This window comes from Theropithecus gelada, chromosome 13, assembly GCF_003255815.1.
Source record: "Theropithecus gelada isolate Dixy chromosome 13, Tgel_1.0, whole genome shotgun sequence".
NCBI classification, from domain to species: Eukaryota; Metazoa; Chordata; class Mammalia; order Primates; family Cercopithecidae; genus Theropithecus; species Theropithecus gelada.
In genome coordinates, this window is record NC_037681.1 from 51,069,817 (window position 1) to 51,093,353 (window position 23,537).

Genomic DNA, 23,537 nt, shown 5'->3' on the forward strand with positions numbered 1-23,537 from the left:
GAGCAGAGATCATGCCACTACACTCCAGCCTGGGTGATAGAGCGAGACTCTGTCTCAAAAAAAAAAAAACAACAAAAATGCTTTATGGCAGGCATAATAGGTATAAAATAAATTCTTTAAAAGAGAGGAAGAAAAGGTGGAGGAATGCAGGGATGAATCCAATGAGCCACGCTGTTCAGTTCTGCTTGCCTTTTTGTTTGGGTCTGAGTTCCTAAACCTGCCTTTCTCCCTGTTTCCAACAGGCTGGCTCACAGGTATGGCTCAGCATCGTCCTTGTCCTGCACCTCTGCTGCCGTCCACCAGTGAAGCGTTAGGCCACTTCCAATGCCCGTGGCCTCCACGTGTTCAGTGGCTGCAAATTCAGTCTAAGTCTTACATCAGACACAGGCCTAGAATCCCCAAACAGGTTCACAAAGCAGGAGAATATTTAGCTGTCCTGGTTTGAAGCTTTGACCCTTTGAGCTGTTCTCTTGTTAACATTCAAGTGAAACCATCCTCAGGACCACGGCCTCTGTTAGAGAAGATTGATGAAGCTGGTTCCTTTTAAGATGAGAGCAGCACTAAGGGGTACCTTGGAAAAGATCTTCAGCCTCCTAAAGTAGTCAGTCCCCAAATCCTCCCTAAGTAGGATGCATGCTCTCCAAATGCGGCTTCAAGGTACATCCTTGAGCCCGTCTTGCGAGAAACCGCCACCATCCTAAACAGATCATCTGGCCCAGGATTGGTGAAAGGCAACTTGCCCATATGAGGAAGGATGGAGAAGGACAGGTGGAGTTTGGAATACCTATCCTCACAGGCACTCAGACCTACCCCTCTGCCCATGGCTGAGAGCTCTGAGCCCCCAAGAGGGAGGTGCATCTGCCTGGGGGCCACAGATGAAAGCGGGGAGCAGGATGTGGCCACAGACAACAAAGAGTGATTACAGCACCTCCAGACCTTCCAGGGGAGCCTGCCTGTGACAGTGGTGGCCCAGCCACAGAGCTGGGGTCAGGATCTCACTCTGGTCCCTGACACCCCAGCTAGGTTGGGATGGGCATTGAGAGAAGCACTCAGGTGCAAGGAGCCATCAGCATCTCAGGCCCCAGAGCTGGAGAACAAAGTGGCACTTAATCCAGGAAAAAGCACAGGACCCATCCCTACAAGCTCAGAGTCGGGTCTGTGCATGACCAGTCCTGGGTTTGTGGTTTGTTGATGCTGGGTACTCTGAGCAATGGACCAAGAACCCCCACGTTGTTCCCCCACACTCACACTTCTCACTGCCACTGAGCAAGTCTGTTCTGAAGGATCAGGAGCCTGGACAGGGCTATGAGGGGCCAACAGAGGGAGCAGGACAAGATAATGGGTAAGCAGGGAGACCCTTGCCTTCTAATTGTAGGAGGCACACTGCCCACACACCTCTGCATGCCCACTGCCTCCCCTTGCACCCACACATGCATGTACCCTCGCCCATACCCAGAGCCACGGGACACTGCTGACCCTCTGGAGAAGAACTGATTCCATCATTGCTTTTGCCATAAGGGCGCAAGCAAGTCAGGCTCCCAAACCTGCTGAGGCTATTGTTAATGTCAGCAGAATTGCATTGGAGATGCCACCCAGCCATGCCCCTGGGGCAGTGGCCTATCTCCTGTTTCACCTTGGAGCCCAACCCTGTCCCTACTCCTGAAAAGAAACTTTCCCCTTTCCCGTGTTCCCCACAAGGCTTAGCTCATAAATAATCATTTCCTACTGCATAACCATCCGAAATGGAATCCCTATGCTTGACTGTAGTGAGGAAAATTTGTTTAGCAAGGGGTTTTTATTACATAATATGTATGTGACATCTGGTAATAGGAACTGCATTATATTTATTGTTTTATCTCTGAGAAAATATTGAAATAAAAGGAAAATGATCAGGGCCCATTATTCTCCAATGAGAAGGAATCTCGGGGCTTCGCTGGAGAGATAAAACAGAGGAAGTGAAAAGAAGTCAATTCTGTAATAGTATAGCAGTCCAAAGTATTCTGCTAAACATTCAGGAGAGAAGGGGCTTCAGGGGCCCCGGAAGAAAATCAGTGTTGAAATGATGTCACTAGTTTCCATGGAGGTTTTCTTTCTATATAAGCAGGGAGAGAAAACTCAGAAACTCAGGATGCTGTTGGACTCAATGAGATAAAACTGTGTGTAGTATTTCTTTGCACCCATTGTAGTGTCCTGGGTCTAGATGAAACGACAGTCTAAATGCTACTGCTTTTTGAGAGTTCAGCTGAGCACCGTCTCCATTTATAGAACCTGTAATGTTATCTTGGTAAATGGAAAGGGTCTAGAAGGTGGTGGGTCTTTCTTGGTGCCTGGGGTCCATGCACAGAGGGGGCTTTCTCACAATAATTGTATTTCTTGTATTTCTTCTAATTCCAGAGGTTCCAGGAGAAATTTCCACCCGTGTTTTCTTCCCCGTTCGGAAACGTTGTCCAAAGCTCAAATAATAAATTCTGCCGCAACTTCACTGTGACCTACCATCTGAGCCCTGGGAACTATGTTGTGGTTGCACAGACACGGAGAAAATCAGTGGAGTTCTTGCTCCGAATCTTCCTGAAAACGCCAGACAATGACAGGTACAGAACCCTCTGGGATTCTAAATGTTTTATTCTATTTAACTTTATAAAAACGCGTTGTGTCGTTATGGGCTGTGCTCTGTGTATTCGTGCAGCATGGCACTGGGGACGCAATATTGGCCCCACTCTAGAGCAGCTCACCATAAAGGGGGAGCGAGAAAGTCTGTGAACCAAGAACCAGACCACAAACAGGATGGGGCCATTGCCAGATGGAAATGCAAAGTGGCACGGGAGGACTGAGTGGCAAGAGGGACTGAGAGAAATGGCACTTGAGCTGGCCTTTGAAGAAAAACACAATTTAATAGCTTAAAAGGGAAGGTGATGGTGGCCATGGGAAGGTGGTAGAAGAAAAAAGCATGAATGGTGGCAGGGAAGTGACTGTGCACAGGGCTGCTTGGAGAGTAAGTAGCATCGGCATCTATACAGGAAGGTGGCATATCGCCAGCATGTCACATGTCCTGAAATGTGGGGTACAGCAGGGAGACAGTGAAAGATGGGCCTGAAAGAAAGAGTCCATCACGGAGGGTCTTCCATGCCAACTTGATCATTCGAGACTGCGACCAGCAAGTGCTCACCCCGCTGGGCCCCTTGTCTTCTCTTGGGCCCAAGGCAGACATTGCCATCATTATGGCAGTCTTTGCAGTTGAGCGTGGGTGAGACCTTCCAAGTCCAGCATGGCAGGCCGCCATCACACCACCAATCAGAGATGGAGCCTAAGGCAGAGCCTATCTGCCATCCTGACAATGGGGGTTGCTGGAAGTATCTGGTTGTGGAAGGAGCCATTTACTAAACAGTTAAAGACCAGACCATGTCCAGCCAAAAGGCTGGGCTCGTGGCCACAGTGTTGTAGCTGCTCACTTCATGTCCTGCAGTGCTGAGGGTGCCCCATTCAGGAACTTGGCATCAATATCCAGTGCCAGCTGGGTGCCCTGTATATGCAGGCCCCCTTTGAGTGGTGAGCTGGTCATCCTTGTCACACTGTCCTCTGATTTTCTAGGCACCTGAGCCGCCATTTCAACCTCAGAATGGAGGTAGGTATGCAGCAAGGTTTGGCTGACAAGCCTCATTGGCCCCATCCCATCCCCAAGAGCTTCTGTCTCCTTCTTTGCGCCTTCCCCTGCCCTCAACCAATGAAAAGAGAGATACCAATGATAGGCTGATGATGGCTCAAAGGGGCGGGCGGGGTAGGGGGAGAAGACCAGACCTCCAAGGCCAGGCTCAACGCAGTCCTCTTCCTTCCACAAACTTCAGTTTTCTCATTCCCCAGAAGGCTTTTTCCAACTGCCCAATAAAGCCTCTTTCTCAGGTCTTGGCAGGGGTTGTTGTGCCCTTGCTGAACCAGATGGGTGGCCTCCTTCCCCAGAAGTCTAACATTGGCTATTTTCCCTTTGATCCAGGGAAGCCCTTCCGAACATGGCTCCCAACAAAGCATTTTCAACAGATATGCTCAGCAGGTATGGTACCCCAGGGGCCTTACGTGGGAGCAGAGAAAGGGGATCTGAGGGAGGGACAGCTCTTATAGGCCCTTATTGGGATGCAGAGAAGCGAAGTGACTTGATGGATTATTTTACCTGCCTCTCTTTCTGGATCATCTCCAGAACTGCTCTGGCTGCCAAGCTCGGTAGAGACACGGCACCCCACCCAGTGTCATCTGGGTGACATCAAGATGGAATGTAGAGCTTAGAAATGGAGGGGATAATTATGGGTTGTGAGGTGTATTGCCTTCTAAATCTTTAAACAAGCAATTGGCAGTATCCCTTAAAACCTTTCCTTCTCCTACTCGGCCACCTCCCACCAACCTGGCATCGTTCCTCCCGGGAGCTAGCCAGCTTCAGAAAGCACATACAGCATCCTTGCTGCCAAGCCACCTATGTGCACACAGGATTTCCCTAATGGCTTAATAAACTGTTATAAAGAACTCCTTGACTTGTCAGAATAAAATAGCTGCCAGGGGCTCTGCACAATGGGCCTCTTACCGTTAATAATTGTGTTGGTGTGGAAAGTGGACAGTGATACCGATGTGCGTCTCTACCCTGCCACCTTGAACCAGGAAGAGGCCAAGGACAGGAAGGAGGGCAGGCCCTGTCTCTGCATTCAGAGGGTCACTGGGGCAGTGGTCACCCAGAAGCAGCCTGGGCCAAAGTAGGAAAACTTAGGGAAAAAAAAAAGAATGTGGCTGGAATGAGGGGCATGTGTTGCAAAGAGCAGCTGAACACAGGAACACAGACCTCCATGAAGTCAGTACCAGCCCAGGATCCAGGTCCACTATCTGGGCTGATTCAGGAGGCACTTCCCTCACTGCATGACAAGGCCGGCCAAGATGACTGTCCTCAGTCTGCAAGCTCCCAAAGGCAGGGATGATATTATATGCATTCCTTGTCCCCAACACTGATCACTGTCCTTGGCCAAGGAGGTACTCAATCATTTTTATTGAATTAAGGCAGATCACCTCCCCCAGAGCAGATGCCTGAGTGAAGGTTAGCCCCCGAGGTGGTTAGCAGGCGTAATTAGGATGCCTGAGACCAAGCTTCCTTTAGTGGCAGGTGGCAAATTCTCACACACGGCCCATGCACCTGCACCTCTAAAATAAAAATGTCTGCCATATGTGAAGATGGGACAGATTTTCTAATCAGGACTTTTCCAAACAACAGCCAAATCCCTCCTCATAGAGGGTGATTAGTGGCCCATAGGGGGCCTTTGTGGGAATTAGAGTAAGACCCCAGTGTGGCACTCTGCCAGATACATGGCTGGGAAGTAGAAAAGAGACGGGATTCCAGCCCCCTTTCACCTCTCAGCCAGGCACTCTTGAGCAGGACCCATCTGGCAGTATTCTGTAATCCTGCAAGCTGTCCTCAGGGTCTGTGTCCTCCAAAGAAAGTTTAAAGCAAAATAATCCTCCATGCACTCACTGTGTCCTCTCTTCTGACCTTTTCTATCACTTTAGATTTAAACTAATACAATGGTTGTCGGGTACAGTGGCTCATGCCTGTAATCCCAGCACTTTGGGAGGCCACGGCAGGCAGATCAGGAGGTCAGGAATTTGAGACCAGCCTGGCCAACATGGTGAAACCCTCTACTAAAAACACAAACATTAGCTGGGCATGGTAGCACATGCCTGGAGTCCCAGCTACTCGGGAGGCTGAGACAGGAGAATTGCCTGAACCCAGGAGGCAGAGGTTGCAGTGAGCCAAGATCGTGCCATTGTGCTGCAGCCTGGACAACAGAGCAAGACTCCATCTCAAAACAAACAAACAAACAAAAAAACTAATACAATGACTTGATGCTACCACCGGTTCTTCATTCACTATAGTAGTAGTGACAGCTCTATAACCCAGGGTCTGCCTGTGGGAAAGGAAGGATCCACTTAGACTCTGGGATGAGCTAGGTCTATCCACCAAGTAGCCAGCATTTACTGAGCACCCAGTCATTACAAGTCCCACACTAAGCTTTGGGAATCCCAAGGAATAGCTTTTGGGCATCTTGCATTGTGGTGGTTGAGGCAAACATGCAATTTTTTAGGAGATTGTTTAAGCATCCCTCACCTCCATTCCTACCCTCATCTCCTCAGACTCTTTTGGTTGGTTATGGAATGCGGGACCCGGGGCAGGCTCTGTCCCCACGTGGGAATATGGAGGGAAAAGACATGGTCCATGCCCCAAAGCTGCTTTATAGTGGATGATTCCATGGAAGTCGGAACTCCTCATTAGCATGCTGACTACGGCTCAAAGCGAGGTGTCCTGAGTCTCTGGAAGAGAAACTCAGTTGATAGTGGGCACCCAACACCAACTTTCCTGATAAAACCCAAAGTGAGATGTGGGAGAAATGACCTGAGGACCATTTTCAGGCACTGGCAAGATGTCTTCCTCAGGGGCATCCTGAGGGGTCATCCTTCTGGGTGAGGACCCCGTCAGGATGGGCTCTGGGGCTGTTTGTGCTTCCAGTTCAAGGTGGTAAGACCAATACAATCCTGGGAGATGGAAGGTGCTGATTCTCAGAAGACCCCCAGGAGGCACCCTCTTCTACCTGACCAGTGCCACTCCACAGGGCCACCTGCTGATAAATCTTTCCAGCACCAGCTCCCCATGAAAATGCTTTCCCAGGGCAATACCAGCATAGCATCCCCTCTGCCCTTCCCAGGCTGGACGTGAGGAAGAGCCACATACAGAACAGCTCCATGTCTCTGTGAAATTGTCATCAAAGACACTGCCTGTCAAGCTACTGGATGCCCCCAGTATAAAATCAAACGCAGTTAACTGTCTCAGAAGTTGAGGCCAGGAAGAATTCCTCCCTCCCCAACCTCAATTGCTTCCCGCTCTTAATCCAAAGAAAACCATGTCTCCCTTTTTGCTTCGGTGGCTGGGAAAATTAATGCTAAGTAATGTGCTCAATGATAGCAGTTTCTCTTAGCCCACATTTCTGTTATTTTTAACTCCTATTATCACACACGTGCATACACACACACGTACACAGTAGTCATTATTTTTTCCTAAGTCTCTTCCTGGAAGCAGATGGGGAACACATCTGAAGGGCTGAGTTGATTCATTCAACAATACTTACCCTGAGGGGTTCCCAAGTGCCAGAGATGGTGGGAAGGACTAAACTGCTTTCAGTCCAGTAATGGATAAAGAGAGAAATGCAAGGTCACCTACACCAGGGGCCAAGCATCAGGAGTGACCAACACGACAGATGTGCAGGGGAGGGAGTCACTACTATGGCTGGGAGCCATCAGGTAAGGCTTCATGATGAGGGCAAGATGGGTACATTGTGGGGACTAAGTGCTTGGAAATCTGAGTGTTTTTACAGGGCAGGCAGATGTGCCTCTGAGATCCTGGAACTCATATAATTCCTGCATTCCTTCCTTATTTGGTTCAGAGGCTGGACATTGATGCCACCCAGCTTCACAGCCTTCTCAACCAGGAGCTTCTGACAGGTACGAGCAGCCCAAGGGCAAGCTGGCCCCACCCTCCTCCCTGCTGGCAACCCCCACCCCACACCCCGCTGTCAACACTTCAGTCTTTCCTGTCCTTCTCTCCTCAGGACCTCCAGGGGACATGTTCTCCTTAGATGAGTGCCGCAGCTTGGTGGCTCTGATGGAAGTATCCTTTGCGGTCGTCCTTCCCATGCTCTGAGCTCCCCCCTGCTCTGTGGGCTTCCCCAGAGTCTTAATTAGGACAGTAGGGAACCCTTTTCTCACTCTTAGTATTTTCTCTTCTTTCCTGTCCCTGAGTTTCTGGGGATTCTCTACTAACTCACTAACGTGCCACAGCAACAATGATAATAGTTACCATCTATTAAGCACCTACTATGTGCTGATCAGTGTACTGGGGTGGGGGGTGTGTGTGTCCTTATAATTCTTGAAGCAACCCCTCTGATACAAAATGTATCATCTCATCACACAGTGGAAGAAACAGGAGTTCAGAGAGGTTAAGTAATTTGCCCAGATCACACAGCTAGTCAGGACTCGTGCCCACATTTGAAGTTGGAGCTTTCAGCCTCCAAAGTCTATGCTCTAACCTTATCCTAAACCGCCCTTTATAGCACCGTTGGGAACTATTTTCCCTTTCACCTGTTCCCTTCCCACTGGAGGAGTCTCTATTATTTAAATTTCTTACTCAACAGGTCCCCAGTTCAATCAAGATAACTACCACCAAAACACAGAAAACTGCCTGGTCGACACAGCAGTTGCACCTCAGCATTGTTACCATGCTGCGTTTGCAGCGGGAGAGGCTGGGCAGATGCAGTTCAGCAACTCACTCCAGGCCCGTGGCTACAAGTGTAGGACCAAGAATAAACCCCAGGTTCCTGCCCCTCCTCCTGATTTCCATTCCCCAGTGAGCCATCCTCCTGCTGTGCACCCCTCGTTTGGCAGGCAGGAGAGGCTGACTCCATGAGTGTAGACCCCCAGATGCTGCCCTGCCAGCCCCTCACTAGGCAGTGTGCTGTCTCTTGAGACGCTCTGTCCCTCTCCCGCACCATTGACAAGGCTCAATTGGGACTGTGAAGCCGGCCATTGTAAAACAAGAGGGGTTTTTTGATGAAATCATAAATCAGGCCCTGTCTCTGCTGGCCTTGCTTTGGAATCTGTCAGAGACACTACCCATCTCCCACAGAGGAATCCAAATGGTCCTCATAGACCCACGGCCCAGGGTGAGTAACCCTAGGGGAGGTCACCTTTGCTGGACCCCTGCAAAGCAGACAGGTCTCTTTCAGCCTTCTTCCTACTCACTCGCTGGCTCCCCTTCCAGTTCTCAGAAGTTAATGCTTTTCCCTTCATTAGTCATCACTGAACCCAACATACGGCGCAGCCAGGGCTGGCTTTAACATGCCCACAGGATGTGTTCCCTCTATACTTATGCGCACAGGGCTCTATGTGCTTTCCTGTGGCTGCTGCTTCTGGGTTGCCATGACCCCTTCGTGCTCCTCCCCAACTTCTGGAGCCAAAGCGCCCACTCCAACTGGTGGAGGCTGTGTTCTAGACCCCTCTCTTCCCTCAGATGCAAGTGATATTGGCCTCTTTTCCTCGGGGGTTCCTTCTTCCAATTGCCCATTTTTCTTTGTGAAGCAAATCTAAGCCAGGTCCCTTTCAGACGCAGCAGGAGCCAGCTGGCATGCAGCCACATCTAGGTGACAATGGACCAGCTGGCATGAGGCCACATCTAGGTGACAATGGACCAACTGTGTTGCTAGTGATGGATGGACCTGCTCCGGCTTCACTGGCAGGACGGCAGCCCCTCTGCACCTTGCACACTGACTGGTTCACACTTAACTCCGTACCCAGCTGAAAGTGGATGGGCGGCTAGACCAAGAGGAGTTTGCGCGACTGTGGAAGCGCCTTGTTCACTGCCAGGTACAGGCACATTCTCTGTGACTAGCACGCTCATTCCGTCCAGTTAGCAAGGATTTACTGGGTGTCTAACCCTGCACCAGGGTTCAGGGGTATGAAAGAGGAGGAAATCTCACCCCTGCCCTCAAGGAGAGCTCGCATGTTGTTTGGGGAGATGTAGTGCAACTCTAGAAGGCAAAGGCAATGCCCAGTTAGGTGGCGGAATCAGGGATGTGTTGGAGGTGGGAGGAGAATGCTGTCCCTGTAAGCTAAAGCTGCCCACTAGCATCTCCCCCAACCCCCACTCCTCCATCCACTGCAACACCTGCTAGCTTATCTCATCCCCGTCCAATCCATCTGCCAGAGGATCTGTCGAAAACAGTGATGTGGCCTGAGGCCTCAGTGTGGCCTCCCCATTTTTCCCAGGACAAAGTCTAAACCCTCAGAGTGGCACACAAGACCCTCTAAGTGGGTCCCCATTTGGGGCCCAGGAGAAGCCCTTTCCACTCATCCCACTCTCTCCTTTAGACTCCAATACAAGTCTAAAGGAGACTCACTACTTCCTGTAAACGTCACACCTGTGCCCCTTCACCCTGCCCCTCCCGTTTCTCCCCTCCCCGCACACTCAGACTAGCCAGTGCCCACCTACCCTGAGAGTCCAACCTCTACCACTCCTTCCCTGCAGAACCTTCCCTGGGGACTCTGCTGGCCCCCATTACCCCTCTGGCCCCTAACACTTGAACCCACATCTGTCAGGGCCAGCCACACTGTGTCGTCTTATCATCTTGTACTTACAAATAACATCTCCTTATTAGGAAAGCAATACCTATCATAGTTAAAAAACAGAAAATATAGATGGGCAAAAATAAACTTAGAAAACATGGTCTTGCCAACCAAAGGGAAACTGTTAACACCTAGTGAACATACTTCAGAATTTTTCTTGTAATATGTATACCCACACATGCCAAATAGAAGTATAATCTGTTTTTAAAAATTAATAAATGCCAATAAATACATCAAATGTCTAGCCATGTCACTAAATATTTTCATAACATGTTTAAAGGCTGAAAAAAAAAGCATTCCTGTGTGGCTATTTCATTATATATCCCCAGATCCCCAACCAGGGGCCACTTGGTTTCTCATTTCATTGCAGGGCACTGCGACGGCCAGCATGTCCACTCCCCTGGTCCCCCAGGGCAAGGGTTCCCTCATATCCATCTTTCCCCAGCACCTCCATAGTGTCTAAAACACAGCAGGGGTTCAAAATGCTGAATAAATGACCGAAGGAATTCCGAATGAATGAGTGAATGCCTGAGATCATTCTAGGTCTGTCCTTGCACTCACCAAAAGCCGAATAACGCCCCCAAAAAGCTGTCCAGCTGCTATTTTGCAAAGGCAAAACCATCTCCCACGGTTGCCTCAGTCACATACCTGTGTGTGGGTACTTTGCTTTGGAGTAGCTCCTGGGGACAGCTAGGCATAGACCCAAATTAGGGTCCTGAGTTCAGTCCTGCAGCACTTACACACCTAATCCAAGGCAAAATGTTCCCTGCCTGAGCATCGGTGTCCTCATCTGTGAAGTACGATGTTGACCAGGATTATAGGGAGAATTGGGTAGAAGTAGAAAAGGCCTGGGTAGGTGCAAGAGCCGCCTCATACAAAAGTGATATGTTCCGGGTGCCACCTTCTGCCCCCGTGCTGGGCTCCAGGATGCCATTCCCACCTGCTTTCAATGTTTTCTATAGAGCATTCACTCATGTGCAAAGCACTCCCCCAAGCACTTTATAAATATTTAGTCATTTACTCCCTGCAACGAACCTATGAAGTAGGCACTGTAATTAACCCTATGCTACAGATGAGGAAACTGAGGCCTAGGAAGACTAAGTCATGGCTAAAGGTAATACAGCTGGTAAATAATCCATGATTTAAACCCTAGCAGTTTGGTTGTAAAGCCTGAGCTCCTCTTAACCACTACCCTACGCAAACTCTCTAGAGAGCCCTATGCTCCCCTCAAAAGCAGAAAACGGCCCTATGTGTCAGGGCTCAGCCTGGGGGTGCAGAAGAGGAAGGAGCCTGGGTGAGGAGAGAAGCAGCCACAGCCCCTCAGCAGGCAGCCAGGATGGTCAGTTCACCAGGTGTGGCCACTCTGTCCTCCCAGTCTTCAGTGCTGGGACCGTGCCTGCCTCTGAGGTTTAGGGAAGCAACCTCCCAGGACGGAAAAGGAGCATCCAGGACCTCCCCCATCTTCACAGACTTCTTGCTTCTCTTCCCCTATTAGCATGTTTTCCAGAAGGTTCAGGCAAGCCCTGGAGTCCTCCTGAGCTCGGACTTGTGGAAGGCCATAGAGAATACAGGTACAATGGGGACTTTGGAGCTGTGGTGCCTGGGGTCTGGGGGTGGGTGTGATGCCCACACCCCTAGTAGCAAAGCTGGCACAGCAGTGCCAGGCAATCAGAGAGGAGCACTGCCGATCTGGTGTCCTCCCCAGTTCACGCTGACCCTGGGGGGCCTCCAGGGCTGCAGACTCAGACATAGTTGCCCCGTCCGAGTTCTTACGTGCCAGTCAATTTTCCCAGATGCCTTTCCTCCCCAGCACAGCTCTAATTGTGAGAAAATAGCTGCCGCATGATTGATACCCTACCAGGAATCGAGCTTGCCTCGGAGACGCGCTTCCAGCTCAGTATCTGGGCCATCAGGGTTAAATACCCACAGGCTGGCTGATGATCGCTGTCTCTTCACAGAGAGTTTGGGGCTAAATTAAATCAAATGGCATCTGTCTGCTTCAAGTAGGCAAAGGCTTTCAGCCCTGGGATAATGATAATAATACCTTAGGGTGCGTAAGTGCTCCATGGTTCACCAAGCACTTCTGTTGGCGTCATCTCATTTGACTGTCTCGACTACCCTGCGAACTGGGAAGGGCAGGAATCATTACCTCCACCGTCCCAATGGGAAAAATGGATCACAAAAAAAGTTGCACAAGGAAATGGACACCTTCCTTTAATAAAATGTAAAATCACATTTTCCTGGGTTAACACCGGAAGGAAAGTCTCCATCATCCTCCCTCCCATGGCTCCCGTCCTGGAGACAGGGCAAAAAGATCAGGCTGCTGCCCCCAGCTGTAGCCCAGATCGTCCCCTTAATGCTTCATAACGTAGAGCTGGGACTCTCAAACCCGAGCTGCCTGAGCTGCCTCCGAATCCCCTTCAGGGCTTGTTAAAGCCCAGATTGCTGCACCTCTGATCAGGAGGTCTGGGTGGGGCTCAGGAATTTGCATTTCTAACAAACTCTCAGGGGATGCTCATGTCCCTGGTCTGGGGACCACACTTTAAGAATCCATTAAAGATGAAATATTTTTAAAAGACCTCACTCATGACTCCAGAATGATAAAAGAGAAAACAGTAGAAAATTGTTCGAATTCAACTCAATAAGCCTTCAGCAGCCAGGCAGGTAAGTGAAAGGGGCGATGGAGCTCACAGTCAGAAAACAGGTGACTGAGAACGTGCCAAGCAGGAGAGGACCTGGCTTATCTAAAGGCATTCAAGTTCATGTTTTATTAACTCTGCCAGAGAAAGCATGTGTGTCTCTGGCTGCCAGAGGCTCACGGGCCACCAGGCTTGTCCCCATGATGGATGGTTTGGTTTGCAGGGTTCTACTGGCTCTCTAAATCTTGCAAAGCCTGACTGTGCGCCAGTATGTACTTGGCCCTGTGAGGTTGGTGCCTCCCTGGAGCTTATAACTAGAAGCACAGGATGACAAGGCACTGAGCTCCTGCCTGCCTGAGGCCACCTCCTGCGTTCTGCTGTCCCACCAAGGGTCAGTCTTTTCCCTGGATGGAATTAGGACTGCATCTCCTTGTGCCAGGGGCCACTCCCACCTACACTAGCGGCATCCATAAACAACCTACCTACAGTCATGGGTCGGGGGGAAGGTTGTCAGGGTCATCAGCAGAGAGAAGGTTGACAGAGGCAGGGCTAGAAGCACCCCCCAGGTGTCCCAGCAGCTCTCCCATTACGTGGGAATGATCAGATGATTGCGAAGACTGATGTGTCCCCAGAGCAGTGTCTTCAGTATCTTCACCTGGTCTCTGACCAGACTCCAGAACTAGGTTCCTGGGGCCCAGTAACCAACGAGAAAGAGAAGACACTAAAGGGAGGGGGCTGAGTGGGAGGAGGAGTTGGTGGGAGGTTGCCGGGACCTCTGAACAGGTCTCTCAGACCCTGAAAAGCAGAAGAACCCCCCAGCCCTAGCCTCCTCTCACTCACTCGCTCACCTGTGGCCCCAGACTTCCTCAGAGGGATCTTTGTCAGTTGTGAGCTGCTGCGTCTGGTGACCCTCAGGTACAGCGACAGTGTCGGCAGGGTCAGCTTCCCCAGCCTGGTCTGCTTCCTGATGCGGCTTGAAGCCATGGCAAGTAAGTGTCATCGAGGGGCATCCCAGAGACCTTGGAAGTGACCAGAGAACACAGGAGAGGACCGGCCACCCCTTACCCCACCCCAGGCCTGCGGGAGGCCTCAGCAGCAGGGTGGGCTGGCAGCCTGCGTGAGGCACCAACCAAGGCTGCAGATGGCATGACCAGCTCCCTCTGCACCCCCCTCTCCCCTGTAGTTCCCCATCCCGGGTCTCTTTTCCTCATCACCCTGCCCAGCCTCTCTCTCAGGAACAAGGTTAATTGAAATCATGCTGTCCCCTCTCCAGGTTGTGTTTATCATTGAAACCTGCTCTTCAGTTATGTAATGAAGGATTTTGGTCCTCGCTGAAGGAATTTCACACACAAGTGAATAAGTGGGTGTAGGAAGTCCCTCCCCAGGCTTCAGAAATCCAGCTGTGTGGGCCGAAGTTTCCACACCTTTTAGCAGCATGACCCTTTGGTTTTAATGAAATCTAGTGTGAAACCCCGGGCTACAGTGGGGCGGCTGTGATTGCGGGAGAGAGGCCAGACCCCTCCCCACTCATAATCCTCTCACCACCCTGCCATGAGGCACCGCTACAAAGCCTGCAGCTCTGAGCTGGGCAGAAAAGATTGAGAGACTAAGGCTCTGGGAGAGTAAAAAAGAAGCCCGAGGTTCAACCCCCATACAGTTCTCAGTTGGTTGCACAAGGGAGGTCCCCAAATTGTATCACTGCAAGAATAACAAGCCCTCACATCCCCTCAGCCTAGTGTGGATGGATGCAGGGGCAGGGAGTGCAAGGAAGCTGGGAGAGGGAGAGGCGAGCGGGAAGAGCAGGCACAGAGCCCCTCTGAGGTGGCGAGCCCTGAGCCACTCGCCCTGTGCAGAGCTCGGCTGGACAGAGAAGAGGACAGGTGACAGGCACACCCCATGGGGCAGGAGGGGTTGCTTTACAGAATCACCTCCTGTGCTTCTTATGGGCCCAGGTCTGCCTCCCCTGAACTGCCTGGATTCCTCCCTCCTCAGTCAGTCAAAACCTTCCCTTCTTTATCCTAGAGACTTTCCGCAACCTCTCTAAGGATGGAAAAGGACTCTACCTGACAGAAATGGAGGTGAGGTACCTTCCCCTCCCTGGGGCAGGCACAGTCCTAGGCTGCCTCCCCTGACTTGATTCCAGGGGGCATTTTTTCCCCTGAGGATATTGAACGGTCTGCCAAAGGCCAGCCAAGCTGTCCCCTCAACCTCCAATTACTGCCTTATATATCGCTGGCCGCCAGGCTGCTTTAGGATCTTGGCAGACAGATTTTATTTTTTTTCCAATAGCTTAATAAAGCAGAGGATTATGTGGGAGTCATAAATCCAGGAGGGAACAGAAGGACAGCCCGCTGAGCTCACTGTACATTAAACTTACTCCCATTGAGTTTTAGAGGCTCCTGACCAGCCAACTGGTCGACCTAAGATATACGTCTCACTGCCTGGTTATTCAGGGAGTAGCAGAAGATGTGCTGTGAGACAACCCCACCCTGTACCCAGCTTGGGCTGGAATTAGCTGGAAGGGGTGATGAGACTGGCCTGAGGTCTTTCAAGGGAGGAGGATGGCATTTGCCCTGCTCTGTATTAAGCTAACAAGTGTAAAGGATTGTTGTAATGATGATGCTTATTTTTCAGTGGATGAACTTGGTCATGTACAACTGAAGCAAAGAGGAAAGCAGACCCCACAGCTCAGGTAAGACATGGTAGCTTTGGAGTCTTTCCCTCCTGGGAGCATGAGTCCCCCTTCTCCTCCAGGAACTGCATATAAGACTCTTTCCTTGGGAGAGCCTCCCCAGGGATGACAGACCCTTACCGAAGTGAACCAAGGCTTAGCTGCTCAAGGCCATTGAGTTTCAAGGCCAATGCTGCAGATTTCATGCAGACAATGTAGACCAATGGACCTTTATGGAAAGGCGTGGCTTGAAAGGCATGAATGAGGGTTTAGAATTCTTTACTGAAGTTCCAAAGAAAAAAAGTGATCTCTTATCACAGGAAAGGCAAGAGAAACGGTGGAAATTGAATGGTGTAGAGTAACAGAAATGGTAGAAATGGTCAGGCCTTGGGGAGAGAAGAGCGGGCTCTAGCCCCAGCTGTACCATTGTCTCACTGTGCAGCTTTGGACAGATGATGAATATCTGTAAGCATCAGTGTTTATCTCTCTAGCATGAGTGTGCTGAAGAATTAACACTCATGTCATTTCCTCTACATTCTTTTTCATGGAACAGACCCTAGCGTTACATAGTCCACATCCCAACCCTGCTGTAGCAGAAGCCCCATCAGTCCTCTAGAATCCTTTAGGACTGGGGAGCTCAAGATGTTGTGGTTCCCGTTGTTGGACATCTCCAAGTGTTAAGTATTCCTTAGCTAGAGGCAATCATCTACTTCCCTGAAACTTTCTACTCATGCTGCTGGCTCCACTCTCTGGACCACTGTAGAAAAAAATACTGGACATGCACGACCTACAAAGGAGGATACCTTTGCTGTTTTGCTCCAAAGCCCATCTTCTTTAATTATTCCTGTTGGTTTTCATCCAGACCTCCTGGTGACCATTCTCTATGTGCCAATGTACCTTTGAAGTATACAGTTCTCCACGCAGCCGACCTGTGATCAATATCGCCTAAAACTCGATTGTTTTTGTAAACAGTATTTAATCTCCCATTCATGTACCTTGAAGTCAAGAGACAGACACTGTCTCCATAAATAATGTTTTAGCATAAATATTTCCTGATGAACATTTGATGCTTTCTAATGATCGCAAATTAATACTGCAGAGATCATAGTTAATTTGACCCAGCCATATTTCCTTGAGTTCTCCTTTCACTCCTTTTTAAAAACAGAACATTTGATTATTTTCAGTTTTATTGTGCCTGTTCCAATCTGCATGATTTCTAATATCAAAAATGATTTGTCAATTGTATATTTAAGCTAATTTGATATACAGGGCCTAACGGCTCAAACTTTCAAAATAACTGGATTCTCTCTTACTATCTTTTCTCCTGTACAGGGTCCCAATTCTCTCTTAACTAATCTTTCCACCCTTCCTATTTTTAAAAATTGTGTCAGAAGGAAGTATAATATTAGAGGCATTGTTGTGTTTCCTTCAGTTTCTTTCATTAATGCCTATCATCACCCCCAGGAGTGCTTCCCTAGCTTCCTCATTGGTCACCACCCTCTGGCATCACATCATTAAAGCACATCCACTCACTCTTGGCTTGTGGTTTGCTTTACAGAATTGGAGGCAGGAGGGTGAAGAAGTTCTGCCTCCAAATCTACAAATCCACCTTCCTCTGTAACTATTTCCCTCCTTCTTCCTGTTAAGTTAAAGGGCACGTCCGTTTAAGGACATTCTGTTTCTCATTACCCTTCACCTTCTCAAGGGGCTGATTGAATGAATTCTCTCTTCTGTCTTCTGAATACTAAACCTGTCTTTGTCTTCTGGAGTCATTTAACTCCCATTTTAAAATGTGTGTCTTTTAAATTTCTTTATCTCCTACCCCTTCCAGCTGAACTCCACCTCTTTCCTCTCATTACAACCAAATTTCACAGAAGAGTTCATCGTCTACATATTCTCATTTCCTACTCTCCCTGCTAACTGCTTCAGTTGAGATTTCTTAGACATCATCTTTCTCCCTAACTTTGGCATGGCCTCCATATCTGGTTTTCCTATATCCACTCGTATCCCTCAAATCAATTTCCTGCAGCCAGACTACACTTTTAAAAATTCAAATCCAATCATTACATTCTCCAGGCTTAAAAACCCTTCAATGTCCTCCCATTGCTCAAAAGAAAAATCTGCCATCATTAACATGGACCACAAGAGCCTGCCTCCTGTGGCCCCTGCCCACCATCTAACCACAACTTGTGCCTCTTTTTCCTGTTCTCTACTCACACCACACCACCACACCTTTACTTCCTTCTATTTTCCATGCTTTTCCCAGCCTCAGGCCTTTGGCCTTACTGTCTGCTCTGTCTTGGCTATCAGTCACCAAACTCCTGATCCTTTATGTCTTAGCCCAGTTGGGTTCCCATGTTATGGGTTCCCATATTATTCACTCACATATCACCCCTCCCCAGTCATAACATTCAACACACTTGGTTGTAGCCCATTCCTTCTTTTAAAGAAATGTATTGAGATATAATTCACACATTGTACAGTTTGCTCATTTAAAGTATAGAGTTCAATGGTTTTTAGCATAGTCAGAGTTGTGCAACAATCACCACAATATGATCGTTAGAACATTTTTATCACCGCAAAGAAGAAACCCCATGCCCATCTAGCATGCCCACGGCAGTTGCTTCCCAATTGTGTCCCACTCTCTAGCCGGAGGCAACCACTGATCTATCTTCTGAATCTAAGTTTACCTATTCCGGACATTTCATATGAGTGATTCATACAACATGCGGTCCTTTATGACTGGCTTCTTTCACTTAGCGTAATGTTGTCAGGATTCATCCATGTTGTAGCATGTATCAGTACTTCATTCCTTTTAAGTGCCAAATAATATTTCATTGTGGCTGTACCCCATTTTTTTCATCTATTCCTCAGTTAATAGACATGTGGGTTGTTTCTAGTTTTGCCTATTATTAATAATCCTGCTATGAATGTTTGTGCACAGGTTTTTGGGGGGACATATGTTTTTATTTCAATTGGGTGTATAGTTACGAGTGGAACTGCTGGATCATATGGAAATTCTATTTGTAACTTTTTGAGGAACCACCAAACCGTTTTCCAAAGCAGCTACACCATTTTACATTCCCACCATCTAGCTGCAAATGAGAATTCCAGTTTCTTCACATCCTCAGCAACCCTTGTCATTGTCTTTTATAGCAATCCTAGACAGTGTGAAGGGATATCTCACTGTGGTTTTGATTTGCATTTTCATGATGACTAATGATTTTGAGCATCTTTTCAGTGCTTATGGATTATTTGTAGATCTTTGGAGAAATGTTCATTTAGTTCTTTGTCTATTTTTAAGCTGCGTTATTTATATTTTTACTACCGAGGAAAATATAAATTGTAGATGTTCTTTGTATATTGTAGACACGAATTCCTTATATATGTGAGATGCAAAAGTTTTCTCCCCTTCTGCAGGTTGTCTTTGCAGTTTTTTTGATACTATCATCTGTAGCATATGAGTCTTTAATTTTGATGGAGTCTAATTTATCTATTGTTTTCTTTTGTCACATATTTGTGGTGGTATAGCTGAGAAATCATTGCCCAACCCAAGGTCAAACTATTTATTCTGGTTTTTCTTCAAAAAGTTTTATGGTTTAGCTCTTACATTTAGGTCTTTGATCCATTTTGAGGTCATTTTTTATATGGTATGAAGTAGGGTTCTAATTTCATTCTTTTGCATTCATTCATTTGTCCCAGCACCAGTTGCTGAAAAAAACTATTCATTCTCCTGTTTCTTTGTCTTGGAACCCTTTTCAAAAATCAGTTGAATATAAGAATTTATTTATGAACTTTCTGTTCCATTGATTTATATGTGTATCTTATGCCAGTATCACACTGTGTTGATTGCTACAATTTTATCGTAAGTTTTGAAATCAGGAAGTGTGAGTTTTCCAACTTTATTTTACTTTTCAAGACTATTTTGGCTATTTTGGGTTCCTTGCATTTACATATAAATTTTAGAATCAACATATCAGTTTCTGGGATTTTGATAGAGAGTAAATTAAATCTAAAGGTCAATCTGGGAAATATTGCCATCTTCACAATATAAAATCTTTTGTTCCATGTGTCTCTTCATTTTTATAGATCTTCTTTAATTTTTTTGAGCAATGATTTACAGTTTTCAGTGTAGAAGTCTTACACTTTCCTTGTTAAATTTATTCCTAACTATTGTACTTTGGGATGCAATTTTAAATAAAATTGTTAATATTATTTTCAGATTTTCATTGCAAGTGTACAGCAATAAAAATGATTTTATATTGATCTTATATCCTGCAGCCTTGCTAAACTTGTTTATTAGTTCCAATATTTTTAAAGAACTTCCTTAGAACTTTATATATTCAAAAATCATGTAATCTGCAAGTAAAGATAGTTTTATTTTTCCACACCAATATAATATAGAGCTTTTTATTTCTTTTTCTTGCCTAATTGTCCTGGCTAGAACCTCTAATACAATGCCAAATAGAAGTGAACAAAGCAGACAACCTTGTGTTCCTAATCTTGGGAGAAAACACCCAGTTCTTTGCTATTAAATATGATGATCACTGTGTGTTTTTCATAGATACCATTTGCCAGGTTGAGGAAGTGCACTTCTATTTGTAGCTAGCTGAGTTAACACACTTTTCATTACTTGCTTGATGTCAGTATTCTCCGCTAGACAATAAGCCTGGGTATGTCTTGTTTGTTGCTATTTCCTTAGCACAAAGCGAAACACCTGTCAAAGAGAAACTAGTTGGTAACTTTCTCCCAAATAACTGAAAGAAATTGTTCTTTCAGGTTTATACCTTCCTTTGTTTTGTTCTCATCCCAACATTTTTTACTATTAGTTAACACCCTAGTCTTCCTGCTATTTTAGCTATTCTCTATTTTATTCCCCTTTGGTGTACTGGGAGGCAGATAGTTAATATCATCTTGTTATTATCTCTAACATATCATGACCCATATTATCTTATGAAGCCCTATTTTTCCCTCACTTTTTTGAAAAATTTGAAAATTTCCCTCACTTTTTTGAAAAAGTTGAAAGTGTCCTGGTCACTATCCAATATTCCCTTATTTTGCTATTACAAAGTTTCTTTCTTCTAGGAGTTCCAACATTCTGAGGTCAGCAAAGAGACTTTCATTGTTAGCCAGCATTCAATCCAGCGAGTCCCTCTCCTTGCTCACTTGATCCTCTGTGTTACAAAGTGTCACTGGAGCAAGCAAAGGCTTTGTCCTGAGTTAAGCGAGCTTCTCCCAGAGATGAGGGGTTTTGGAGCTCCATCACCAGGCTACTTTTTTTCCAGGTCACTCCCTACAAACTGTGTACAAGACGTCTTTTATCTGCCCTTGGACTCACTGGGCAAGTCGAGGTATACTTTCATTGTGAGAATACTTCTGTTCTCATCTTCAACCCATCTGCTCTCCTCTGACCTAGCAGATTGGGTTATACGTATACGCAACTGGACTGAACCCCTCCTCCTCTCTTCCCATCAAAAATATTCCTTTTAAACGAAGTGTACGCCTTGTTGTCACATTGCAGGCAACACCTATATTAAAATATGTTAAAATATGAAGTTCATACTTGAAAGAATGCTAATACTTAGTTCATTGCTCTGTGCTCCTTGGACACTTGAGGCTGTATTGATTTTAATTGATTTCACAGTCTAGAGGTTTAATACACGGCAAATCACACCCTGCTGAGAGTTTGTCTAGCTAATGTCGTCTACATCTGTGTTGATCTACTGTCAATATGCCAGTAAAATGCCTTATTCTAACAAAATTGGTATTTATAACAATTTCCCACTGTATAAGAATACAGTTTCTTGACGAAAGGGACACCTTCTCCTAGTCTGCAGGATTTAGGTGAAATATGACAACAGTGACCCTGGTCTTACTGACGACCCACAACCATTTTCTGCAGGATGAGTCTGCTTCTAGCCTAGTAAATCCATCTCTCCCATCTCATTCTGTTCATCAAAAGAAATTCTTTTTGAGAGATCTGGCTAGATGCTGGGTTGAAGACTGACACCCCGGGGCAGATGGAACTGTCTGAGTTTAAGTTAAACTCTCCTATACTTGTGAGTTGAGAGTTGTGAGTCTGGATGTGCCTCTGGTGACGTGAAAATGCTCAACACCATTGGCAAGCATACACCTGGTGGTTACCAGGCACCTTGAGATGCCAGGGTGTCCAGCCTTCTGGAGCTGGCTTCGGAAGAAAAATGTATCCAATGGGAAACCGACATGTACACTCCAAGGGGATAAACCAAGGAGGAGGAAGAGTTGGAATCCAGGTAACAGAAGATCCAACACTAGACAGAGGCAGGGAAGTCCAAGGACCAATGCTGTGCAGCAGAGCAAGAGAGTGAGCCATCCCAAGGGAAGCTGGAGGGCAGCCTTTGGGGAAAATGGGAGCAATCATTGATCAGATTGCTTAATTATAGAAAAAATAATGTTCAGAGGGATTTTGAAATTCTGCTGGAGAGCTTTGGAAGAATTAGTAGGATAACGACTTAAACTAAGCAGACAAAAAAGTGAGGCAGTTATTAACTCCTGGAAGAATAAAGAGTTACAGAAGAAAGAAAATGTGATCCTAGAGTATTTTTTCATTCAGCAGTGAATAGTACACATACAATTGTAATAAAATCAAAATGGAATATTGATTTAACAAAAATGTGACATAAATATATTAGAAGGATGGAAGGAGGGAAGTTATAGACATGAAAGGGGGCTAGAAGCAACCTCGCCCCATCTTCCATCATAAGAAGTCAATAGGCATTTAAAATTGACAAATCAAGAATTAACTGCATAAGCATATTACCTAGAAATACGGAGGTAAACATCAGAAGAAAGAGTTTAGGGAGGGGAATTTGGATAGAAATGGGACAAGAAGCTGCTATTTTCCTTTGTGCCTTGTAGCACTCTTTGAATTTTTAAATTATGTATCTTGGACTGAATTTTTATGAAAAAAAAATAGGCAAACTAGCAAGTAGTCTGTGAGACAAGAGAGAAGGAGAGAGGCAGGGAAGAAGAGTTGAGGCCTCTTTACCCAATGGGTAGGGCAGCTGACTGATCATTGCAGAAAACGTGTCTATGCACGAATGTCACTTTAATCCAAACCCCCTGCACTTGAGAAAAACCACTCTCCTGAAGAAGTCCAAAGCCAGCCATCTGGAGCTTGCATGGGACAGAGCTCAGGGCTGTTGCTACCATAGCAGCCCCTGGCCTCAGCCCTTCCAACCTGCCTGGAGATGGGAGGAACATCTCTTCCCCAAGTTTCCCTCCACTCCAGTGCCAGCACTCAAGGTGCTAAAATGGGCTATGATATGAACTCAAGCTTGGGGCAGGACAGGTGCGGGGGTGCCCTTTAAGGAATTTTGAAGAATGGGGTAGGAACATCCATTAAGGGGCCATGGGCATGTTGGGGTCTGTCAGCCTTGCCAGCAGGAAGCACCAGTGCTTCCTCTACTGTGGGATGATCCAGAACCGCATCTTTGGAATGGGGATCCTCTTCTGTGGTCACTCAAAGGAAGAAGTTTCTTTACTCACCCTTGGCCTTCTGCATTTGCGCCTCCATGTCTTTCTCTAGGACAAGCTCCCAGTGATCACTCAAGAATCTGTCTTTCATTCTAAGAGGCTGTTCTGCCCACTGTGGTTGTGATACATCTAAACTGGCCCTGTGTGAAATGGAGTCCAAGCTGTCTTCCAACAGCCTGGGTTCGGTCCTTGGCTGGCCCAGGCCCTGGTAAGCCTGTGGCCACCAAGCAGCTTATCTGAGCACTTTGGGATGTGCTCAGCCTACATTGCCCTGGAAAATGAAGCAGGAGATGTCTCCCTGTGGGAAAGGAGAAGAGAAGTTGCCTCTGAGTCACCTGTCAGCAGTTGGATTGACTTCTTGGAAGAGCTAAAATGAGCCAGTTTGCCCACCCTCGGGTGCTATGGGTGACACGGGAGCTGTCCACTGGGTGTTTGCAGAATAATTACACTATCTTATGTCTGAATCCTGATGATTTCACAGCTAAATGGCAAAAATAAAACATGTTTCCCATAAA

The 23,537-nt window shown here is 47.1% G+C and overlaps 1 protein-coding gene across 1 annotated transcript; it reads left to right on the plus strand.

The window, feature by feature from the left end:
• The first annotated feature begins 238 nt into the window (after window positions 1-238).
• On the plus strand, window positions 239-23,537 carry LOC112604939 (calpain-13-like). Its single transcript, XM_025354506.1, has 12 exons — window positions 239-254; window positions 2,395-2,591; window positions 3,589-3,622; window positions 3,989-4,045; window positions 7,464-7,521; window positions 7,629-7,687; window positions 9,370-9,438; window positions 11,693-11,768; window positions 13,697-13,825; window positions 14,859-14,914; window positions 15,471-15,528; window positions 23,075-23,537. The coding sequence occupies exons 3-11, from the start codon at window positions 3,617-3,619 to the stop codon at window positions 15,495-15,497; spliced, it is 537 nt and encodes a 178-aa protein (XP_025210291.1). The 5' UTR covers window positions 239-254; window positions 2,395-2,591; window positions 3,589-3,616; the 3' UTR covers window positions 15,498-15,528; window positions 23,075-23,537.